General features: G+C 52.8%; 1 protein-coding gene across 3 annotated transcripts in view; it reads left to right on the top strand.

The window, feature by feature from the left end:
• The window catches only part of MRTFA (myocardin related transcription factor A), a 200,263-nt gene that overhangs the window by 169,903 nt on the left and 6,095 nt on the right, over window positions 1-24,265 (top strand). For all 3 annotated transcript variants that reach the window (XM_080659691.1, XM_080659692.1, XM_080659693.1), the window contains 8 exons: window positions 11,323-11,378; window positions 13,768-13,843; window positions 14,714-14,875; window positions 18,499-18,674; window positions 19,056-19,187; window positions 21,378-21,631; window positions 21,864-22,039; window positions 23,081-24,105. In XM_080659691.1, coding sequence (XP_080515817.1) covers window positions 11,323-11,378; window positions 13,768-13,843; window positions 14,714-14,875; window positions 18,499-18,674; window positions 19,056-19,187; window positions 21,378-21,631; window positions 21,864-22,039; window positions 23,081-24,105 — 2,057 coding nt within the window. The remainder of the gene's footprint in view (window positions 1-11,322; window positions 11,379-13,767; window positions 13,844-14,713; window positions 14,876-18,498; window positions 18,675-19,055; window positions 19,188-21,377; window positions 21,632-21,863; window positions 22,040-23,080; window positions 24,106-24,265) is intronic.

Genomic DNA, 24,265 nt, shown 5'->3' with positions numbered 1-24,265 from the left:
ACCTGGGACCCTTCAGTCTGCAGGCCGACGCTCTATCCACTGAGCCAGACTGGTTAGGGCAACAGTGGCTTTTTAATTTTTAGTGGCATCAGAATCCTTGGAGATCTTACTAAAGATTTAAAAAAAAATTTTTTTGTAATCCTCACTCAAGGGTATTTATCCATTGGTTTTTAGAGAGTGGAAGGGAGAGGGAAAAGACAGAGAAAGAAACCTCAGTGTGAGAGAGTGGTTGCCTCCAGAACACTTTATCCGTGGAGCCAAACCGGCTAGGGCAAGATTAAAATACTTGAAGCCCAGGAATCAGCACTCCAGAGACATTCTAACGCAAACGGTTCTTGAACTACACTTGGAGAAACACTGGACCAAGGGTTGCTGGTATCTTTCCTCTTTTCATTTTTACTGATGGCTAGACTACTGTTATTCTCTTCTCCCCAGGGTTCTAAAGTAGAGGATGCCCCTGTCCACATAAGTCAAGAGTTGATGACCAATTTCTAAGACAGTTAAGGCTGCATCATATAAAATGACTAGAGGCCTGGTGCATGAAATTTGTGCACTGGAGGGGGGTGCCTCGGCCCGGCCTGCACCCTCTCTCAGTCTGGGACCCCTCGGGGGATGTCCTGGGGAGATCGGGCCTAAGCCGGCAGGCGGACATCCCTCTCACAGTCTGGGATACCTCTCACAGTCCAGGACCCCTCGATCCTTACTGCCCACCTGCCTGCTCACTGCTCCTTACCGCTCAGCTGGCAGCTTCTTAGTGCTTCCGCAGAGGCATGAGAGGCTCCCGCTACCGCCACTGCGCTCACCAGCCATGAGCCCGGCTTCTGGCTGAGCGGCGCTCCCCCTGTGGGAGCGCACTGACCACCACGGGGCAGCTCCTGCACTGAGCGTCTGCCCCCTGGTGGTCAGTGTGCATCATAGTGACGGGTCATTCCACTCGTCATTCCACTGTTTGGTCGATTTGCATATTAGGGTTTTATTTTATAGAATTGGGTATAGAGAACTTATGAGCCCCTGTCTCCAGTGCTGGGAAAAGCCTGCCTTTTTTTATGGCCTTGTACCACGTCAGTGGTCAGTGGTCAGTTTGGCAGAGTTAACAAACTGCCTGGAGCAGTGTGACAAACTCTGAGCTAGGGCCAAACGATGTGGCAAAAGACTCAGTTAACTTTGGAAGGAGTTTGATTATTCAGCGACTCCCTCTTCTGCTGTGTCCTTCAAGAGAGGCTGGAGGGGGAAAGGAGTGGGAGAATATGGGTCCCTTGACTTTTGCTAAAGTCCTCCCTTCTGTCCCATTGCCAACATTAAAGAAAAGGACAGGGCAGCATTTCTTTCCAGAGGAATAACAGGGAAAGAAAGCAAAATGTGAGAGACCAGATTAAAATCAGTTGGAGGTGTTTTTTTTGTTTTGTTTTGGTAACTGTCACATTTTGGGGGGGTAGGAATCAGGGACATATCTCTTTTCCAACCCACCACCTCCCTCCCCCTCCTCCTTCCTCCCTTATGCTGAAATATACATAAATAAAAGGTCTAAATTTTGAAATCAGAAGAACCAGAGTCTAGTCTTGGTTCTGCAGCTGATGAGGATGTGATCTCAAGTCAGTTCTCCATTATATAACATGGAAAATAACAGCTCAAGTAAGGTAATTCCCCGCACCCTAGGCAACCATGGGGGCGGGGGCAAGGAAACAGTTTACAAATCTTTTTATCAGTGGCAAGGTTGATGGGCACAACCCTGCTTTCTTATGCTGGAATTTTACTTCCTCTGGTGCTGCTTGGGAGCAGAGTCCTACAGGGCCCGTGTGACTGCCCCTCACCTCCTCCCCCTCTTCTCTGTGTGCACTGTGCTCTGCCACTCTGGCCTCCGTGTCCCTCCGTCACTCAGGTAGTTTCCTACTCAGGGCCCTCCTTGCTGTTTTCCTTGCCTGGACGGCTCTTCCCCAGGTGGCTGCAGGACTCACTCCCCTCCTCCAGGCCACTGCTCAAATGTCACATCAGAAAGTCTTTCCTGACCACTCCCTATGAATTGCTCCCACTCTGTCGCCATAGCCTGCTTTATATTTCATCATAGTATGTGTCACCTACTACTGTGTTGTATCTTTGTTTTATACTAGAGCACTGGTTCTCAACCTTCCTAATGCCGCGACCCTTTAATACAGTTCCGCATGTTGTGGTGACCCCCAACCATAAAATTTTCGTTGCTACTTCATAACTGTCATTTTGCTACTGTTATGAACCGTAATGCAAATATCTGTGTTTTCCGATGGTCCAATTGTCACGACCCACAGGTTGAGAACCGCTAGCAGGGTCGCCTAAGACCATCGGAAAACACAGATATTTACATTACGATTCATAACAGTAGCAAAATTACAGTTATGAAGTAGCAACGAAAATAATTTTATGGTTGGGGGTCACCACAACATGAGGAACTGTATTAAAGGGTCGCGGCATTAGAGAGGTTGAGAACCACTGCACTAGAGTGTAAGCTCCACAAGAACATGGGTATCCCAGCACCAAAACAGAGTCTGACACATATGGGCTCTCAGTAAATACTTGTTGGGAGAGTGAGTGAGAACAACTGTTAGAACAACTTAAGCTCTCAGGGCCATAAACCTCCGGACTCCACTTCCTCACCTCTTACTCCCAACCTGTTGTGGTTAGTTTCTGCCTCCACCAACCCACTGGCATAGCTCTGAGCCCACTAGCCATGTCCTTAGTATAAGTAATCCTCTGGACACCTAGCAAGCCTTATTTCACCTGCCCGCCCACTACTAGCATCTCTCTTTTTCTTCCTACACTCCTTTTCTTTATGCTCACTCTTTGCCTGGCCCTTTCCTGCTCTGTGAGCCTCAGGTTCCTATGCTGGACTCTCATAATGACCTAAGGGAATTCTGGGATTCCCTTAGATTCAGCCTGGGAAGTATTGTCTTCTGTCCTACATATTGTGTCACATTATCCCTAGATGATCACACACACACACACAGACACACACACAGACACACAGACACACACACCTTTGTATACACACACACCATTTGTACTTCTATATATATAAAATCCTAATATGCAAATAGACCAAACAGCGGAACAACCGAACAACCGGTCGCTATGACATGCGCTGACCACCAGGGGTCGTATGCGGAACATGGTGGGCATCGGCTGTGGCGGGATGGTGGAGCAGATGAGTGGGGGTGTTAGACCAAGGCGGGGCGCCGGTTGCTGTCATCGGGACGAGCCTCTGGTGGTTACTGAAAATTCTTGGCTCCCGCACGCATGGTCCCGCCTCATGCTTGCACCTGTTGCCAGCACCGGCGCTGCTCGCACCCACTGCCGGTGCCAGAGCCACCACTCATACCGGCCCTGATCGCTCGGCGCTGTCGGTGCAAGTGGCGGCTGCTTGCACCCACTGCCAGCACCAGCCCCACTCACATCTGCTGCTCCTGAGGGGCAATTGGGGCAGCAGTCACCTCTTGCACCCGCTGACAGCGCCGGCCCTGCTTGCACCCGCTGCTGGCATCGGCCCCAGTTGCTCCAGCGCCGTCAGTGGGTGTGAGTGGGCTGGCGCCATCAGCATGTGGGAGTGGCAGCGGCGGGAGAGGGGCTGCCAGCAGATGGGACCAGGGTCCACAGTGGGAGGAACTGGACGGGGGCGGGGAGATGGGCCGAGACCCACCCCTGTGCCCACCAGAGCCTCACGGCCCACAGTTCCTTTCAAGGTGCACAAATTCGTGCACTGGGCCCCTAGTCTCTTTATAGGATGTCTCACAATCAACTAATGCCCCAAACTGAACACAGTCTCTCCCACCCTGTCCCAAGTTCATCATCCTGTGTCCCTTGTCTGGGAGTGTTAATGGCACCATTCACCCAATCATTCCATTTTGTTCTTCTAAATGGCCTCTTGATCACTACTAAGTGATCTTTAAAAATGCAATTCTCCTTATTTTGCAGTTCCTGCTGTAAGAATTGATTTTATGCAGGGATCATCAGTAGATGCTAAAACCATTAAGTAAATGGTGGTTAGGGAACAGGATTTTCACATGTCCTCAAAATGTTACCCCACAGATAACATACTCATTACAAACGGTGATATGCTCTGGTGTCACCCTCCAAGCTTGTAGCACCGTCAGTGGTTGGACAACATGATATATGTGCCTCCTGATATTAAGAAGTACACATCATCTATGTAGTCCTCATGCCAAAAATGTTTAGCCTAAATCTTATGAGGAAACAGACTCAAAATATAGGACATTCTTTCTGCAAGACAGCTGGCTTACATACTTAATTCAGTGCCATTAAAAATGGAAAAGGTAGGAATACTGTTCTAGATTGTTACTAAAGAGACAACAACTAAATGTGGTGTATGGGACTGCTAACTAAATCTTAGATTGAGCGGGGAGGAAGGGGGGATTCAAACAGCTACGAAAGACATTGTGTGGGCAGTTGAGGAAATTCAAATGTGGACTGTAAATTAGATCATATTGAATTACTGTTAATTTTCTTAGGTGTGATAATGGTAGTTATGAAAGAGTATGTTCTTATTCTTAGGAAATGTGCACTGAAGAATTTAGGGATGAAATGTGATTATTATCTGCAGTTTACTTTCAAGTGATGTGGTAAAGAATAACAAAAGGTGTGCATTCCTGTGTGCAAATGAGAAAGAGGTAAAACAAATACCACTAAAAAAGAATTGGTGAGTCTAGGTCAGTTATAGGGCTGTTCATTATTTGTTCTTTTGATGTTTGGGGGTTTGAAAAATTCTAAAAAGAGGGCATGGGAAGGAGAGCATGTGAGTGCAGGCATGGGGGTAACACCAATATGTGCCAATTACCAGGTGTGTTTCTGCTCGTTTTATTTTTTAACGAAAAAAAATCACGTTAGAAATAACTCCCCCGCCCTATCCATGCAGTTCTGGCCTTTGACACTGCCGGGGCGGGGGTATTGGGGTGCTTCATTACAGCCTTGCACGGGGAGAGGGCTGGACTCCACACTTGACCTTTCCTGGTAGGGCTGAGGCCCCTCTTTTTCCTTCTGGTGTCTGGCTGGAATAGAAGGATTATTGTCTAAAAGTTTTCCATCTTGCTAGGCTGCCTTTCCCTGGTCCTTTGGCTAGTGAGAGTAGGTTTTGTAAGGGCTTTTTCGGTCCACCTTCCTTGGCATTTCCAAGTTGCTGACCTTTTTCCAGCTCCGAGTCTGGTATGTATGAAGCAAAAGGAAATCCAGGAAACTCACCACTGTGTTGTTCTTCGGGCCCCAAGGCCCCTAGCCAGTCTGCCTTCTTCTCTCCACCTTTCCGAACTCGCTTATGTTTGTTTTACATAAATGTGCAGAGTTTAGTTGTACTTAGTGGGAGGAATAGAGGAAAGTGTGTCTGCTACATCTTCCCAGAATCAGAATACTGTACGTTAAAGCTCTTCACGGGCTGGTCCCTGCCTCCCTTTCCAGCCTCATGGTCCCCCCATGAACTTCTAGGTCCATCCATGCCAGACTACTTGAAATTGTGTGCTTTCACCCCTTCATGCTTTTGCTCTTCCTCTGCCTCAGGTGACCTCTTGACTCTCTTCCTTGTCTGCCTGTGGAGGTTGTATTCCATTCACATGGATTTTCTCTGTAAAATCTACTTGGTCACTTCACACACTTCTCTCAGGCTGAATGTTGCCTCTTCTGTCCTAGGTAGCACTTTAAATCACCTCTACAATTGTACTTTCGTCTTGTATTGTAATTATTTGTCTTTTTCCTAAGCAGACCCTGAGCTGCCTTTGAGAGATCACCTAGTACTTTTTAATGATAATGATGAGGAAATAAGTCTTGATGGTTAATTGCTATCCTTCCTTGCTGAGACTTATTTCTAGAACTGCTTTTGGATCCTAGACTTTCACTTGCCTTCGTGTGTAAATAAATCTGGGGATGGTGATGGGAAAGTGCTGCTTAATGTCCTAAATTAACATGACAGTTTGGTTTTCAAGGGTTCCCACTTACTCGTCAGTGCTAGATGAAACCAAGACCGGCCGATCGCAGTGCTCCTGACTTGTGAGCCAGAGCCTGTAGACACGCTGAACTCGTCTTTGAGCTCCCCCTTGGAAGTGGATGGCAGTGCTGTCAGTCCTTCATATCTCCAGCTTCTGCGTCCATGAGTTCAACTAACCCTGGGCTGAAAATGTTCAGGAAAAAAATGTTATATGGTTGCTGATGGGTACTCTATAGTTAGGCCTGTGATGGTTAGGTCTGTACGGAACAGGTACAGACTTGTTTCTCTTGTCATTCCCTAAACAATATAGTATAATAACTATTTATATGGCATTTGTATTGTATTGGGTATTATAAGTAATCTAGAGATGATCCTGTATAATAAAATGCTAATATGCAAATTGACCGAACAGTGGAATGATGGTCGCTATGATGCGTACTGACCACCAGGGGGCAGATGCTCAATGCAGGAGCTGCCCCCTGGTGGTCAGTGCACTCCCACAGTCTCTCCTGCCTCCATGGCAACGCTAAGGATGTCCGACTGATGGACATCCCCCAAGGGCTCCCGGATTGTGAGAGGGCACAGGCCGGGCTGAGGGACCTCCCCCCTCGCCCCTCCCCCCTCCCCCTCCCCCCTCCCCCCCGAGTGCATGAATTTCGTACACTGGGCCTCTACTTAAAGTATAATAAGGAAGGATTGCCTCAGTTACATGCAGATACTACTTTATATAAGGGTTTGGTATCCAGGGCGGGGGGTCCTGGAAACAGTCTTTCACAGATACTAAGGGATGACTGTGTGTTTTTATTATTGATTGATTGATTGATTTCAGAGAGCAGAAGGGAGAGGGATAGAGAGATAGAAACATCAATGAGAGAGAATCGTTGATTGGCTGCCTCCTGCATGTCCCCTACTGGGGGAGATCGAGCCCGCAACGTGGGAATGTACCCTTGGCCGGAATCGAACCTGGGACCCTTCAGTCCGCACGCCCACACTCTAGCCACAGAACCAAACCAGCTAGGGCTGACTGTGTATCTTTAAAAAGAAAGTTGAAACCATTTCTCTCTTTTTAGTTCCCAATGACCTCATTTAAGTAATGTAGCAAATGTGTAAGGGGAGAAAGAAAATGGGTGCTGGAGGGAGGGAACAGAATATTTATTGGTGGTTTTAGCCTGCCAGGGGCGGGACCTACATCTAGAACTGAAACTGCTTAAGAACGCCACACCTCTTAGCCACTTCTGTGCATCTGACTTCTGTGGGAGCTTGGTTTGTCCCCTTTCAGGATGTGCTGCTCACTTCCCTTTGTTCACACAACACCCTGCGAGTTTCCAGCAGAGCAGCTCCCAGAGCGCGGGGTAAAGGGTCAAGAACTGCCCTCCAACAGCAAAATGCATATTCCTGTAGACAGTGTGCACAGCGCTGGGGTTTGCAGTGGTTGGGGGGCTTCTCTTTCAGAGACTGCCTTCCAGGACTTTCTGGGAAAATGAAACTTCTGAGTAACGTCCTGGCTCCTCTGACAAAACCAGCAAGGCCGAGGGAGATGAAGTCCAAGGTGAATGCGCCCTCCTGTCAGACACATTTATGGGTTAACGTTAAGTCTTGTGGATTTTCCCACAACCAGCAGAAGCCTAACGTTTATGACCTGTTTTCTGCTCTGCTGGGCTTCCTCGTGTTTCATCCCCTTCGCATGGAAGCAGGAGGTGACTGTCATTTGTTCCATGTCCAGAAAGCCAGGGCTTACCTTTTATCAGCCCTCCATCTCCTTCAGCCCTCCGCAGCCGTGGCTTTTAACAAAGCTGTCTGGACATGCATGGCGTGCCCTCTCGACCCTGCACCCACGTGTGTCACTGGCCGCCCCAGCTCTAGTCTGTCCCCAGCTAAACCTGAAAAGTGCCTTACAGGAGTCTTGACAGAGTCCTGAAGGAAGGGGGCCATTGCTCCTTTCACCTGCTCGAATTAGTTACTGAATTGCTGCCCTGCTCTCAGAAAGCGGTTAGAAATGCGGAAAGAGCTGCACAAAGTGAGTGGGCTGTTCGAGGACTGAGAGACACTGGCTCAGTTGTCAGAAGTTTTAGAGAAGAAAGAAAGGGAAGACAGAACTAGCCCTGGGGTGGGCCCACCACTCGATGGATGACCTCACAGCTTGCTGCAGTGTTGGTTTTATCACACATAAAACTGGAATGTTGGTTCCTACCGCCAGATTGTTGAAAGGATGCAGTTATAATGTGTTATTGTTACAAAATGAAACTGTCTTTTGTGATTGGTCATTATTGTCTTGAATTATTTTCTTGGTCCTCATTTCTGGTTCTCTTAACCAGGCCCTGAACAGCTAATGAATTCAGTTTTTCTCATCTTCTCATTCCCCTCCCAGCTCAGCTGGTATCAGCGCTGAAGGCTGTTCCTTAAGTTCTACAATAAGACGCGTGTTTTGAACCTTGGCTTTCGGTGCCTGTGGTCATTTTGAACCCTTCTTGTGAGCCTTCCTTGCACTGGTTTGTGCTCAGTGCTGTGGTTGAACTGGCCTTTCCACCTTGCCTGCACTCAGGCCTACATCTAAGTTTGTGTAATTGAAGCCTCCTTGCCTCCCATCTAATAGGGCAAGCATGTCAAACTCAAAGGCTAACACGGACCAAATAAACGAGGCATGCGGCCAGCAGGCCCCAAGTTTGACATGCTTGTAATAGGGCCATTCTTCTCTGATGTTTTGAAGAAGTTAAGAAACCAATCCAGAGTGGAAAGAACTAAGGTTGTCATCCTAACTGCCATTTGCTAGCCTTTCCTGTTCTTATCTGTAAAATGGAATGTTACCTACCACCTGGGATCTTTAGGAGTATTAGAACAGGCCTAATCTTTAGGAATTATCTAGAACAGTGCCTGCCACATAAGCAGGTGCTCAGTAGATATCAGTGTCTTCCTTGCTATTATATGTGGTCATCTACACTACAGCCAGCTATCCCCAGGAGTGCTGCATCTTCCTTGTACATGAAGATGATACAGTTCCCTTCCATCAAATTCTGGGCTTCATGAGTTGATTTTTCAGAAGTTGGATTTGTGCCTTAGCCCTAGGGATAGCCAACATGGGTTGTTGATTCAGCAAGTCATCCAGATTTTTAGACACAATGGGTGGCTGTGGTACAGAAACTATAGCTGGCTTGTTTGGGAATTGAACCCATGATTCAACCCAGACACTGTGTTTGATGACAGCGGCACCTTCGAGGCATCGGAGAGTGCACCATTTGCTTCTGAGCACTCTCACTGTCGTTTGACTCTTGCAAGAGTTCTGGGAGACGGACAGATTCTCGCTCTACAGAGAAGAAAATGAGACCCCAAAAAAACAGTCGTACCGGTGTCACACCATTTGTCATTGGTAGAACCCAGGACAAGAACACAAATGCCTTGATTTTTCTACAGGACTTCTGTGATTTTTTGAACCCAGATGACAGCCATAGCTCTGGCTGTCCCAGTGAAAATGTAGTGCTTCGCCACAGAATCCTCCAATTTCCCTGTCACGTGTATACTTGGTATCCATTTCTTACACAATATTCATTGATTCACTGAATGAGTTGTGTGCTGGGTACTCTAGGCACTGAGGATACTGTCAGAAATGAAAGACATGGACAAAACCCTGCCATGCCCCGATGAAGCTTCTGTGGTAGGAGGCTGACCATAAACAAGAGAGAGAGGTAGTATTACTGTAGAGAGGGTCAGCCCTGAGGAGTGCTGTGGGGACAAACAAGGCAGAAAGAAGGGTGGGGTGGGGTGGGGTGGGGTGGGGTGGGGTGGGGTGGGGCAGACCAGACACTGAGTTTTCTCTGATTCCTTCTGCTTATTGTCTTATCCATGTGATAAGCTCTCCGAGGAGAGAGTAGGCTGCGTTCCCTGCTGGCCCATCATACCTAGTACAGATTCCTGCGTATCAGGGCCTTTGGAGGTGGATTTTGCAGTTGAGTCAGCCTAACGCAGTAGAAACAGTCACAAGGGCTGTCGACTTACCACTAAGATGCCCGAGAGCTCCCAGAGCAGAGCTGGGCAGCCTGGTTTGCTGGGGCTCCAGCCTGTGCTGTGTTTTCCTTCCAGATCATTTGTTAAATCTATAGCTCCCCCTGCTGTTAAAGGATGGGGTGGTCTCCCAACTTGTCTCTTGAAATAGAGGTGTGTGTGGGTGTGTGTGTTTAATGCTAAGATTTAATTATTATTATTTTTTATTAAGTACTCCTGGGATATTTGGAGCTTTGTTCTGGAACTGCTGGTGCTGAGACCCAGGGTTAGGATGGAGGGAGGAAGTGCAAAGGCCCAGGCAGGATAGGGTCATATCTGTGTTCTGGCTACTTTTAGCGTCTCCCTACCCATGCACTCCTACCACAGCCAGCAGCCTAGCAAAATTATCTCCTCACACAGTTTCGCAGCTGTTCTGAAATTCCAGGGAAGCAGCCGTGAAACTGACCACTGTCTTGTAAAATTTTCTCTTATTGCCAGTGTTCCCTACTTGAAGTGAGTCAGGCCTTTTCCCCTCTTGTCCTCAGGGTGTCCCAACTCGTCATTTGTCACTACCGCCAAGTTTTTGACAAAATTCTCTTCATGGTGCCGAACTTGTAGAGGGTCCTGTTTGGGTCTCCCCACCCTCAGTGTTGTGTGCTGGGTCGAGAGCTGTGGTCCCGGTGGTGGTGGTGGTGGCGGTGGCGGCGGCGGCCCCAGAATAGAGCGGAGTCCTTACAGGGGCTGCAGAGAGCCCTTCTTGTCAGCTGCTGGTTGTGTTTGTGCACCAGGGTCAAACATACAACCACTGCGAAGTTCCTGTAGTCCTTAGAGATGAAATTCAAGTTTAATTTTAGCAGCACTATTAATATCAGCTGAAATGAAGAAGGAAATGGCACCCAAGTAGACATGTCTTTTTTGTTTAACAGCCCCATTCAGTTTGGTCACTTTGTGCTTCCTCATGAGGTAGGAGTCAGGTGGGCCCGACATGCAGCTCTGACCCTTCCTGAGTCCCCGTCTCCCCGAGAGTAAGGTGAGGCCAGTAGCTGTGTGTGGAGGTTGACCGATCGATGAGGACTGTGCAGCTAACAGTCCAGCTAATGGGTCCAGGATATTTTTTAGTTATATTTGACGGGTGCACTTTATAGAGCTTAAGCTTAGGCCAGTGACTACTCCTATTAGGAATAAAGTAACCAAAATTATTTCAATGGGGCAGCTGAACCATAAAGGTGTACGCTTGCTCACGTGCCATTTTCTTCTTCATTTCATCTGGTATTAATAGTGCTACTAAAATTAACTTGAATTCAAGATGCCTTCTCCATGGTAAGTTGTAGCAGTAGACATGATGCTTCACTGATAAAGTAATTCTTTTATGATTCCTCTCCCAACAGCTTTGAAAAGTCCAGCTGCGTTTCATGAACAGAGAAGGAGCTTGGAGCGGGCCAGGGTAAGGCACGCGTTCTCCTCAAGGACCTCTGAAGGGTATTCTCAGAGCCCCTTGCCTTGCCGGTCATGTTCCTTCCCGTCTAGCAGGCCCCCAGGGCCAGCCCATGCCTCACAGTTCTGATTAGCAAGCTCTGCCTTTTCTGTTTCGTCTCCACACGGCCATCTCCTAGCGCGATGATGCAGAAGATGATTAGAATGAGTTTTCCCCTTTATCACCTTTAAGAGTGTGTAGTGCTCACCGAGCCTTTCTCCTGTTGTTTTGGAGACCACTCGTCTTTTCCCATTTATAACCACCATAACCTTTTGTGGATGTTAGGACATGGACAGCATCGGTGGTCCCTCCATGTCAGTGGCTGCACTGCCCACACCTCTCCAGGCTGGGCATGCGCTGGTCTTCATGGCCCTCAGCAGCCAGTGTCCACTAGAGGCTGTGGAAGCAGAAGCTGGGCCCCTCAGCCCGGGTTCGTGCTGTTGCACCTGGCTTGCTGCCTGTTCCCCTTGCTTTCAGTTCCCTCAGAGGCCTCGGGGGATATTCTGCTGCCCGGTGTGGGCGGAGATGGGGAAGTCGCCAAAACACGCTTCCCCCTCGCACCCCCTTCACTTTGGTCTTTCACGGAAAAGACAAAGGAGGAGAGCCTCCCAGAGGGAGGGTCACAGACTGAGGTACCCTAAGACCCACAGCTCTTTCAGAGACGAAATGTTTCCCTCCAAGACTTCCCTTACTACCTCCTCTTTTTAAATTATTTTTAAAATGTTCTAAGGAAAATCATGATTAATTCTTAGAACGAGAAGAATGAGGTCATGGGTACTGGGAACCAAAGCAGTAACCAACTGCACTTTGTAGTGCTGGGAGTGTTAGAGAATATGGGGGGGGGGGGCAGGAAGGGCATTGCCTGTGCCCCCAACCCATTTGTAAGGTTTGGCACCACTTCCTGACTGCTTCTCAAGCACGCAGGGAGTAAATATGAGCCAGTTAGAGCAGCTGTTATCTTATTGAGTACTTTTCATGTAAAATTATATCATTTCCTTGTTTATGCTCACATCAGCTCTTATGAACTAGGTGTTCCTATCTTCATTTTAATTTTATAGCTGCAGCTAAGAGAGGTTAAGTCATTTGTCCAGCTAGCAAGTGGCAAAGCTGGGACTTAAACCTTGGTCTGTGGACTCCAGGTATTTTCTTAATCAGTACTGTATTCTGCCTTGGCCTTGGTCACTGCTCAGAACTTCAGGTGGCTTAGAACAGTGGTCGGCAAACTGCGGCTCTGTTGACTAATGAGCTTGCCAACCACTGGCTTAGAAAATATGCCTGCTCTGATGGCTGTGAAGACCTGCAATGTCCGACACCTGTTCTAGCATCTTCTACAGCAGCCAGAGAAGTTTTTCTGCCCACTGCAGATGGGGTGATAGATCCAGAGCCCACAGCCGCTTTAAACCATCTCACGGAGAGCTCAGCACCAACCCAGGCTGGCACAGGCTGCCCAGTCAGAGCCCAGGCAGCTGACAGGGGCCAGGCAGGGCAGAACCAGGTCTTCACACACTTTCCTATGTGCAGTGTGCTCTCATACTTTTTCTGTTTTTACTCTCTTCTGTTCTACCCTACTGTACCTTATCCTATCCCATTCTCTGCTGATCTGGAACCACTAATGGTCTTGACCTATGGTTTGAAAATTTCTGGTGCAGAGGTTAAGAGCCCAGGTTCTGGAGTCAGACAGATCTGGGGTCACATTATATGCATTATAACATGAGCCCCAGGCAGTGGGGTGGCTTGGGACTGTTGAAGAAATGGCTTAGTTTGCCTGGAGTCTCAGAAATGCAGAAATGATTACATTGGACTTTAAGGAACTAGAGCTTTGACACCATGTATCAGAATTAGTATTCCATTTGATAATCATTCAAAATGAGTGGGAAATGCTTATAAGATCATGCAAATTATTTGAAACAAGATATAAAATTATATTCAGCATGATTACAGCTCTGCAAAATTAAACTTGTCTTCCATGTGGAAGAATGATTAGAAATAAACATCCCAAAATACTAACAATGGGTGATTAAAATGTTTTATTGTCATTTCGCTTGGTAATTTTCCATTTTCTTTGATGAAACTATATTAATTTTATAACAGTGAAAGTAATAGATTTTAAAAATATATGTATCGGTAGTCCAACCTCAGACTGACAAATGTTCTTGACGGATGGTGCCCTTGGCAGGTGCCCTTGGCAGTGGATTCGTCCTCCCCTGGCTGCCCTGGGCCTCAGCACCCTGCCGTCTCCAGACTGAGGTGGTGGGGCTGCAGAGGTGACCAACAGCCACCGCTGCTTTTGGGTCCTGTCCATGCCATAAAGCTTGTGATCTGGATTTGAGAGCTTCTTGGTGTTGTTTTTTTTCTATAGACAGAGGACTATCTGAAACGGAAGATTCGCTCCCGGCCAGAGAGATCGGAGTTGGTCAGGATGCACATTTTGGAAGGTGTGTTAAAATGGCATTGCTTCTAAACCCTGTTCTCACTGTGTGTTCACCGCCTCAGCACCCACATTTCTTCTTCCCTTTCTTGTCGCTCTCATTTCTGTAGGCAGTGGGTGAGCCAGAGCCTTAGCACGCTGAAACAGCAGTGCTGTGGTTGCCGGAATTCCCCTGGGAGCGCGACGCCTTCTGCTGGGCTGGCTTACCCTTTCTCCTGTGGCCACGAGGTGGCCCTGGGGCTGGTCATCTCTTGATGTAAATTTTTTCCCTCTAAGATCTGTTTTTCAAATGCGTTTGCTTTCTCTTTTTCATTCATTGATCCATTCATTCACTCAGCATTTCCTTGAGCACTTGTGATATACAAGTAAGGTCACCTAGACACACTCCACCGGGCTCCAGCACACGCTTCTTCCCACCTGGTGAAGGCAGTGGCTGCTGAAAGCAGTGTGAATCTCCATTTTTTTAGTTTTGAACTACCTTTGGGGTTGGAAGAGAACTTTCCTAGGGTGAACCCCACATTTTGCTGATGAAGACTCTGAGGCCCAGAGCAGGGAGGTGAATTGCCCCTGTAACACAGCAAGCTTGAGAAGGTCACTTTGCTGTCTGGTGCTCTTTTCAGCTCCGTAGCTCCACCTCAGGGAGTCCTCTGGCCTGGTGGCCATTGTTGTGTGTGGCCACACATCACCCACAGTAGGCAGGGGCCCCTTCTGTCCTCGTGAAACTTTAAGCTGGGCCACCCTTTTCCGCCTGGGATGCACTTTGCATTCTGATGGTCTCTGCTCCTTCCCCAGAGGGAAGGAGACTGCTCTGGAGTTCCCAGGGCAAACCCAGGTCCATTTCTACATCCTCCTGCACTCCATTCTCTCCCACGGGCAGAGACCTCGGCTGAGCCTTCCCTTCAGGCCAAGCAGCTGAAGCTGAAGAGAGCCAGGCTGGCTGATGACCTCAACGAGAAGATTGCACAGAGGCCTGGCCCCATGGAGCTGGTGGAGAAGAACATCCTGCCTGTGGAGTCCAGCTTGAAAGAAGCCCTCATCGGTGAGGAGGCCCAGACACCCTGTGTGCACTTGCAGGCCAGAAGCAGAGGGTGGGGGTGGGGGCAGGCTCTGGGCTTCTTGCCCTTCAACTTCTTGCTTTGACTTGGGGAACTGAGGTACGGAGTATGAGAGCCTGATAAACAGGTTGTGTTAGCTTGGGACAGTGCCAGGGGCCACGGGAATCAGCGCCATGGCAACATAGGTGCATAACAGAGAGGCCTGTCCACCTTCATCTCTGTAAACTCAGAGCTGATTCCTCTCACAGGGTAGGTGGGGGTCAGGACCGGTGAGTGTAAATATGCGGAAATGCCAGAGATTAGAAATCTGTACCCACTGGGGTTTCTATTAGTGAAATCTCTTTCTGGAGCCTGGCACTTTGCACCGGATTTCACTTTTCAAATATTTATTGATCCAAGCAGTGGCCACAGCCCCACACGCCCCTTGGCCTTACAGAGCTCACGTCTAGGAGCAGACACAGGCAGGTAAAATAGGCAGAAGCAAGTTCTGTGCTGGAGGGGGCACACAGAGAGGGCCCCCAACCCGACCCTGACAGTGGGGTGTGGTGTCAGAGGCTGGGCTGGGCTGCAGGGGAGTAAAAAGGAAAGTGCGTGCACAGGAGAGAGGCAGAGCGAGATGTGGAGCTGGAAGGCGGGCAGGGCTTCATGTGCCCCAGTCAGGTGGTTAGACACGAATCCCTTAGATGTTGTGATTGTTGGTACAGATAGGTCTTCTTCGCAACAGTGGACCCAAAACCTGAACCTGGGCGAGGCTGTATGCTCCTGCCCTCGGGAGGTAGCTGTGCCTTCAGGAGAAGGGGGCTCAACTGCTCCCGCCTTGGGCAGAGCACGAGAGGAGACCACAGGAGTGGACCCCAAGCATGGCGAGTTGTGCTCTGAGCCTGGGTCAGAGGGGACTGTGGTTTCTAGGGCTTTATCTGCACTGCGGACGGTGGTGCCACAGCGGAGGAGGAGCCCCTGTGCTGGAGGTGGGCACACCTTGGGCCCCCAAGAGCCCTTTTATTCACTGCTTTGCCTTGGCATCCATCTGCCTCATCTCAGTGTTTTCCTACCCAGATCTTCACCAGATTCCACAACAGCCCCTAGTTTACAGGCCAGTGTTTGAGCCAAGGTCAGTTCTGGACTCTCCAGCCAGCCAAGACCTGATAAATGTTGTCCAAGAGTTGGCAATGCTCCAGGCCCCTCATGAAGGCCTGCAGAGATGAACAAACGATGATGCTTCCCTCAAAGAATGTGGCCTGATGTATAAACTGATGTATAAACAAGTAATCTCTGAGTCTGGCTCTGAGCAGCTGCCAGCATCGTGTAGCAGAAAGGCATGTGCCCTGTGACATAGCTGAGCCACGTGGATTGCAGGACAAGGAGCCTGGCACATCCTTGGTCCCGGGGAGACTCGTGGAAGGGCTGCTGCTGTTGGTAAAACAGCCCCCTATTCCGTGGTGGACCGCATGCGATAGTGGACTGTGTGTCAGGTGCAGGGGGAGCTCTGCCAAGATGGGCTTCTCTCAGGGCTGGGGCAGTTCCATAGGTGATATGGCCCATTTGGGGTCAACCCCAAGGTTGAATCACATTGTCAAGTGGAGTACAGAAGGACATTCCAGGCGGAGGGGACAGTAGGAGCAGTGGCCTGGAGGCCTGGTGGAGTGCGGCTCGATTAAGGCCTGGGAGTAGTTTAGTTTGGCAATGAGGTAATCACTGGTGACGGGAGAGAAAGAAGCATTTGCCAGCAAAAGGCAGATCATGCGGGCTGAGGAATGAGCAGGAGGTAAGGAAATGGTGACAGCAAATGTGGCCCATTTGTTCACAAGGTGAGGGGAGAAGGAAAAGAGTGAGGTGTGGTGGGTGGGTAGGAAGGATGTTTAGGCTGGGAGGAGTGGAGCAGACTGTGGCTGAGGAAGAAGTGGGGGGGGGGGGAGGAGAGGGAGCTGAGACAGTTCTGGAGCCTGCAAGAGGGGGCTGGGAGGGCGCTTTTCTATCTCCCAGTCGCTCACACTCACACCCTTGCCTCCAGGCCACCTCCGGTTGATGTGAGATTCATGCCAAGGCCCTCTCTTCCAGAGAGTTCCCTGAGCCTCCCTTCAGTGTCCCCTCAGCGTCCTTTCCCTCGAGTGGAGCATATACTGTGCTCCAAGGTGATGGCACCATAACTCCCAGAGGGCCCGGACCCGTCTCTGTCCCTCCACACCCTGCACGCAGCCGACAGCTGGCACAGCAGAGAGGGGCAGGCTGCTGGGACCCTGGCTGCACCGGGCCTCGCGCTGATCCGGGGGCCAGCAGCTTCCTTGGTTGGAGGACCCGGGGGTGCAGCTGCAGCTCTTCTTCCTGGTTCCATCGTGTGGCTGCTGTCCCATTGCAGGCCCCCTCCCTGGGAGTAAAACCGTGGGAGAAAATGTGTGTGATTGGCAGCAGGTCCACAGTGGCCAGCACCCTGACCTCCGTGTGCTGTGTGTGCCTCTGCTAGGACAGATGGGGCGGAGGGTGAGCCAGCCCAGCCCTGGGCATTCCTGGCTCCACCTCCACAGTTGGCTGGTGGAGGAGCAAACTCAGGGACTTCCTTGCCAGTCCCAGGGAGGAGGGAGCCTCAGGTCATGGCCCTGGAGGGGAGAGTTACTGGCGTGTTCTTGTTCCTTTTCTGTGGTCTTCCCACCACAGCAGATTTCCCCAGCTGTGGCCGACAGCTCACCTCCACGTCGTGGCCACCATCTCGGTTCCTCTGTGTGGACAGCCGTCGGTGCAGAACCTCTCCCCCGACTGCGCCGAGGCCGTGGCTGGGACATGGGTCTTTTGAAATATCCTGCTTGCCCCTGTTACTGTCCTTCCTTCCGTCTGTATCCTGGGATTTCTATGCCGGGACCCCGCCCCTCCTGTTTCTCCCTCTCAGCCTGGCTTCAGCCAGCCCAGGGCCCCTGCGCTCACGGCCACCGGCCCAGGGCGGGGAGGGTGGGAATAGCCATAGGATGGGTTTTCTTCTGCTGGCCTTGGGACTCTGCGAGTCAGTAACGGGAAGCCACTTCCAGTGGGCCCGGTTCACTTGTGCAGGAGGAGTTCCTTTTCCAAGAAGCTCCTTGGAATGTCCCCGGCCTCGTTCAGGCAGCCCAGGAGGAGCTGCTCTCCAGAGGTGGCACCGCTCTGCAGCCCCCTCCGCACACCGGCCCTCACTGCAGGGCCCACAAGCCTCCAGGGAAGAGAAGAGAGTGCGCAGCCATAGGATGGAAATGAAATGCCTTTAACAGCAGGGTATCGGAGGCAGAGGAGGCAGCAGGCTGTGGGTTGGGGGAAGGGAGCACGTGGAGAACTTGACTTTTAAGACTGACGGCAGTGGAGAGTGAAAAGCAGGAGGGGGAACAGGCCTTTCCTTCCCGGGGAGCACTTTGCTGGCTCAGCAGGACTTCCCAGCCTTTGTCTCCGGCGTCATGATGACGAGCACACTGGTCTTCCTTCTCCCGTCTGCCTCGCTGGGGCGTGGAGGCGAGGAGACGAGGAGGCTGAGGGGTGTGCGGGCTGAGGAGCGGGCACCTTGCTGGGACAGCCTCTGGGTGGTGAGCAGCAACCCTCTCCCCCTTCCCTGGGGCCGGAAGAGGCGTCTTACTCGGACTTTGGCTTTCAGTGGGCCAGGTGAATTACCCGAAAGTGGCAGACAGCTCTTCTTTCGACGAGGACAGCAGCGATGCCTTATCCCCTGAGCAGCCTGCCAGCCAGGAGTCCCAGGGCTCAGTGCCATCACCCCTGGAAGCCCGAGTCAGTGAGCCACTGCCCAGTGCCACCTCTGTATCCCCCACTCAGGTGAGCTGACCTCGACACACTTCCCCTGCCCCTCAGGGCCCCAGACTTGCTGAGCTGCCAAGTTCAAGGTCCCTGGGTGTTGCCCTGGGAGCTCAAGGGCTGGCTGCTTGAGGGGAGAGAGGTGTCGGCAGTGGATGCAATTTGTTAGCCTCCCTGGCCCGCCCCGTGTCCACTCACTCAGTTCTGTGATCTTCTCACCGCCCTCCGTCTCTCCCTGTTCTAGTCCTCTTTGCCCCCTGACAGTGATGGTGTCCAAGGAAGTGGCTGCCACCCACCTCCAGTCAGGGCAGGGCAGGGCTGGGATGCACTGCCACCTGGAGACGGCCCCGCCCTCTGGAGCAGCCAGAAAGGGAGGCGCCCTCACTCCCCCTTCTCTCTCAGGTTGTGTCTCAACCCCCAGTGGGCCCAGAGTCCAGAGAAACGCTTTTCCTGGCAGAGCAGCCTCCTCTGCCTCCCGGCCTCACCAATGGAACCACGGTCCCCACCGCCAAGCCCACCCCCACGCTCATTAAGGTACAGTTCTCCAATTCGTCCCCCATACCCCTCTGAGCCCTGCTGAGACTTCATCCCAGGGGGTCAGGGCTCAGCAAAGCGCTGAGGAATGTGGGAGTGCTTCCTGTTCTCCGGGATGCTGGCTGTCATGGTTACAGCCCCGTTTACAGAGCACAGTGTGCCAGGCTCTGGGCTGGGCTTTCAGGCCTGTAGTCCTGCCCTCCCCGTGGAAACATGCCCACCCGTCCCACCGGGGTCACTCACAGCCTCGAGGGGCAGTGAAGAACCCTGTTCTGCAAGCGACACCACTGAGAAGTGCAGAGGGGCCCGAGGTCACTCTGCTGGCAGTGCCGGGCGTAGGCTTCTGTTCCCCGTCAAGGCCTGACCTGAAATACCTGCAGGGGCGGTTGGGTTTACCGTCAACCCCACGAGACACCTATCGGGGACCTTGCGTGGGGGACACTGTGCTGGGCACCAAGAGCCACTGCCCAGTCCTCCCTCCCTCAGAGCCTCCGCCTTGAGTCTCTGAGACCTGAGTCTGTGCTCCTGCTGGGCAGGCTCCCTTCCTTCCCGGCCCCGCTTGCTTCCCTGTCTGGCCTCATTCCCTAGTCCCCCTGGCACACAGGCCCTGGCCCAGTTGGGTGTCTCTGGTCACCCTTGGTCCTCCGCTCCTGTCACTCACAGCTGGGAACTGACCAGGTGCGCGTTCTCTCCCCTTAGCTGAGCCCTGCTGCCTATTCATCGGTGGAGCTTCCTGGGGCCCTCCTGTGTGGGCTGTGCCCAGGCCCGCCCGTTTCCATGGTCTCTGTGAGGCCTCCCCTCGTCCCAGAGGAAGCACCAGCGCCTTGGCCTGGTCACAGGCGCTCCAGAGCGCTTGCTGGCTCCGGCCTGCTCCCTCATCACAGGCACTTCTCTTTGGCCACAGATGTCAAAGGTTTTCCTCCAAAATTCCTCCTTCAGACTTGCTTCTCGTCATCTGACTGGTGCCTTCCTTTGACCACCACACATTTAAAAGAATGTATATGTGTTTGTCTACACGTCCTCTTCTCTGGGGAGAGCCCCCAGCCTTGCCAGTGAGCCCTCCTCAAGGCTTCCTAACCCCCCATCTGCCTCTGACCCCCACGGGTCATGCTCCCCTCTCCTGCCTTTTCTGCCTTCCTCTGCGGCTGCTCTTCCTCCTCCTCCCTCTCAGTGGGGTGCCCCAGGCCCCGCTCTCAGCCTCCATCCTTAGTCCCTTTCGGCCCCCCCTTCCGAAGCCGCTCTGGGTCATCCTCCCCACAGGCCCATCTTCATGCACCAGTTGCTCTGCCAGCTTTGCCGTCTTCTCCCCTTTCCATGCTCCGTAGCAAACCCAGAACCTCTTCCTGACTCCCACGAAGGGACCACCATTGTCACAGCTGCCAAAGCTCAAAGCCAATAACCCTTGAACTGCTCACCTGCCTCATGCTCCTGTTGTCCCCTCTTCCTCTAGTCCGTCTACCCAAACCTTCGTGTTGGCTCCCACTGCCACCTGGTCGAGACCCCCTGCTGATGCCGCGCCATCTCCGCCCTTCTGTCTAGCATTCTCCACTCAAAGGCGTCTAGGCCCTCCACCGCCTTGCCTGCACGCCCTGCTGACTCTGCCCCTGTCCAGCTCCACCCTTCCTGACCCAGACACAGGCCTCCGGGCAGGACCTGCTGGCCCTTCCTGGTCTGCTGGGTCCTCATGGACACTCACGTGGGAGGCTGTGTGCGCCCACTGGGGTCTTTGAGGCCCATTTGGTGAAGGAACAGTTTTTGGAGTCCCAGCTTCACGTGGTGAGATCAAGATCACTGCGACCCTGGGAAGGGACTTCACGGGCCTATTTCCTCATCTTCACGTGCACTTGCTGGTTCCTGCCCAGGCCGGATTCTTGCAGGTCTGCAGGACCTGGCCTTTGTGAAATACCTGGTGTGGAAGGCACACGTTCCAAAAACCAGCTGTTTCATTTCTTGTCATGTTCCCTCTGCTGGGGGTGACAGAGACTTTATTTTTTGGTTGATTTTCCCTCAGCCCTTGCCCCTCCTTGGGACAGTCTGGGCACTGGTTTTGGAGGGAGAGAGTGGGACTGGGCAGGAGGCCTCCTCAGAAGCCACTCCGTTACAACAGGACGGCCATTGGCCTCCCACTTGGGGGCCTCCCTCTGGAAGCCAAGGATGCCCCCTGACGGCCCCTGTCTCCTGTGCCCTCAGCAAAGCCAACCCAAGTCTGCCAGCGAGAAGTCGCAGCGCAGCAAGAAAGCCAAGGAGCTGAAGCCAAAGGTGAAGAAGCTCAAGTATCACCAGTACATCCCCCCGGACCAAAAGCAGGACAAGGGGGCACCCCCCATGGACTCCTCCTACGCCAAGATCCTGCAGCAGCAGCAACTGTTCCTCCAGCTGCAGATCCTCAACCAGCAGCAGCAGCAGCACTATAACTACCAGACCATCTTACCGGCCCCCCCAAAGTAGGAGCCCCCTCCCACTCCTTCCCGTCTCACCCGTGGGTACCCCAAGATAGGCAGATGCCAGGTCTCGGGGGGCGTGAGCCCCAGCCTTCGAGGATCCTTTGGTCTGGATCCTGCAGGAATGGCCCCCAGGCAGGGCCTATGGGCAGGCCCCTCATCCCACACCATCTCCACCCAGCCCTGGGGGTGGAGGGCCTTGGTGGGTGCTCATTTCTGCCTTTTTTTTCCTCAGGCCGGCAGGTGAGGCTCTGGGAAGCAGTGGGGCTCCCCCGATGCGCAGCCTTTCCACTACTAGTACCAGTTCCAGCTCGGGCACCCCTGGGCCCAGTGGGCTGACACGTCAAAACAGCACCTCGCTGACTGGCAAGCTGGGAGCCCTGCCCGCCAACCTGGACGACATGAAGGTAGGTGGTCGCCCCAAAGTTGGGGAAAGCAGCCAGCGCAGGGCCCACGCTCAGGGCAGGCAGAGCAGAGCTCCAGACTCGGATCTCCTCCGGCAGAGGCACCTGGAATCTGTTCAAGGCCTGCCTGGCCCTGGTTTAGACATCAGCCTGGTCGCGGTAGTCATGACCACGAACAGCATCTGCCAGCACCTGTCCAGGGCCTGGGGCTGACCCAGTCCTTGTGTGTCTCTTCCCTTCTCCGGCCTCTTCGGTGCAGAGTGATAAACGGGAAGTGTTCCCCGCTAAGGATGAGCTAGCGGAGCTGTCTCAGGATGGGTCTGGCTGGGGGTAGAGCCCGGATTCAGACTCGGGGCTGCCCACTTCAGCACCTCCACCTTTTCCACTCCCCTATCCGCTGGGCAAGTGCTGAGCCACCTGGGAAGGGATGGCCCATCCTCGTGTCCTGGGACCTTGCAGGGGCGGGTCATGTTTGGGGCCTGGCCTGTTTCCTATGCCTGATTAGCACCTACGGTGGATCGAATTCTCCTCAGAGGGCTTGCCCCCTGAACCAGGCAGGCCCCTCCTGAGCAGGTCAGATTGCAGCAAGTCACAGGCCTCGTGGGGGCATTTGGGCACAGGCTTCAGAGCCCATCAGACCTGGCCGTAGCTCCTACCTCTGCCGCTCTTTGACCTTGAAGAAATTTTCTTTTGTGAGCTCAGTTTTCTCTTCTGTAAAATCCAGTCACTTCATTAAATATGTATTGAGCACCAGCATCATGCTGGGGATAGCTGAGGGCATGTCCCGCCCAGACGTGGGGTAGGGAGCATTTTAACCAGGCCCCTGAGGTGGTGAGGACGGGGACGGGGGGGAGGCTGGGGGCATGTGTCTCACCCTCCAGGTGGGAGGGTCAGGCGGTTGATGTATAGTTACTGATCAATGAGGCCCGAATAGACGAGGTCTAACAGACAAAAAGCTCGCCCCTCCCATCTTTCCCTGATGCCCTCTTGCCTGGACCCAGTCCCCTTCATCCCCTGCTGCCCTGACTCTCCATCCCCTTGCAGGTAGCAGAGCTGAAGCAGGAGCTGAAGTTGCGGTCACTGCCCGTCTCTGGCACCAAGACAGACCTGATTGAGCGCCTGCGTGCCTACCAAGAACAAGTCAGCCCCGCCCCAGGAGCCCCTAAGGTCCCTGCTGCCACCTCCATCCTGCCCAAGGCTGGCGAGGTGGTAGTAGCCTTCCCGGCGGCCCGGCTAAGCACGGGGCCTGCTCTGGTGGCAGCAGGCCTGGCCCCAGCCGAGGTGGTAGTGGCCACGGTGACCAGCAATGGAGTGGTGAAATTTGGCAGCACGGGCTCCACACCCCCCGTGTCTCCCACTCCCTCAGAGCGTTCGCTACTCAGCACAGGAGATGAGAACTCCACACCTGGGGACACCTTTGGCGAGATGGTGACATCACCACTGACCCAGCTCACCCTGCAGGCTTCACCACTGCAGATCCTTGTAAAGGAGGAGGGTCCCCGGGCCGGGTCCTGCTGCGTGAGCCCTGGGGTGCGGGCAGAGCTGGAGGGGCGTGACAAGGACCAGATGCTGCAGGAAAAGGACAAGCAGATTGAGGAGCTGACCCGCATGCTCCGGCAGAAGCAGCAGCTGGTGGAGTGGCTCAGGCTGCAGCTGGAGCAGGAGAAGCGCGCCCAGCAGCCCACGCCAGCGCCAGCCCCCGCTCCCGCCCCCACTCCTCTTGGCGTCCCAGTGAAGCAAGAAAACAGCTTCTCCAGCTGCCAGTTGAGCCAGCAGCCCCTGGGCCCTGCTCATCCCTTCAGTCCCAGCCTGGCAGCCCCCACTCCCCACCACGTAGACACTTGTGCCCTGGTGCCTCCTTCGGTGGTGGTGAAGCAGGAAGCCATGCTGCCCGAGCCGGAGCCAGAGCCGGCCCCCATACCCCAGCTGCTTCTGGGCGCACAGGGCCCCAGCCTCATCAAAGGGGTGACACCTCCCACCGTCATCACTGACTCCACAGGGACCCACCTTGTCCTCACTGTGACCAATAAGAATGCAGACAGCCCTGGCCTGGCCAGTGGGAGCCCCCAGCAGGTACCTGGGTGTGGGAGGGCAGGGGACACACGAGTGTGTGATGGTACTTGTGACGACAGCCGTTCACTGGGCACTCCCATGCGGGGCAGTTAGGCTTGCTTCAATTTTCCCTTCAGCCCTCCAAACTGAGGGATCGCCACCCCCATGTCACCAAGGAGGT

The sequence above is a fragment of the Plecotus auritus genome (assembly GCF_963455305.1).
Source record: "Plecotus auritus genome assembly, chromosome: 3".
In the NCBI taxonomy this organism is placed as follows: Eukaryota; Metazoa; Chordata; class Mammalia; order Chiroptera; family Vespertilionidae; genus Plecotus; species Plecotus auritus.
The sequence above is the reverse complement of the archived record's forward strand: the minus strand, read 5'-3'. Positions and strand labels throughout refer to the sequence as shown.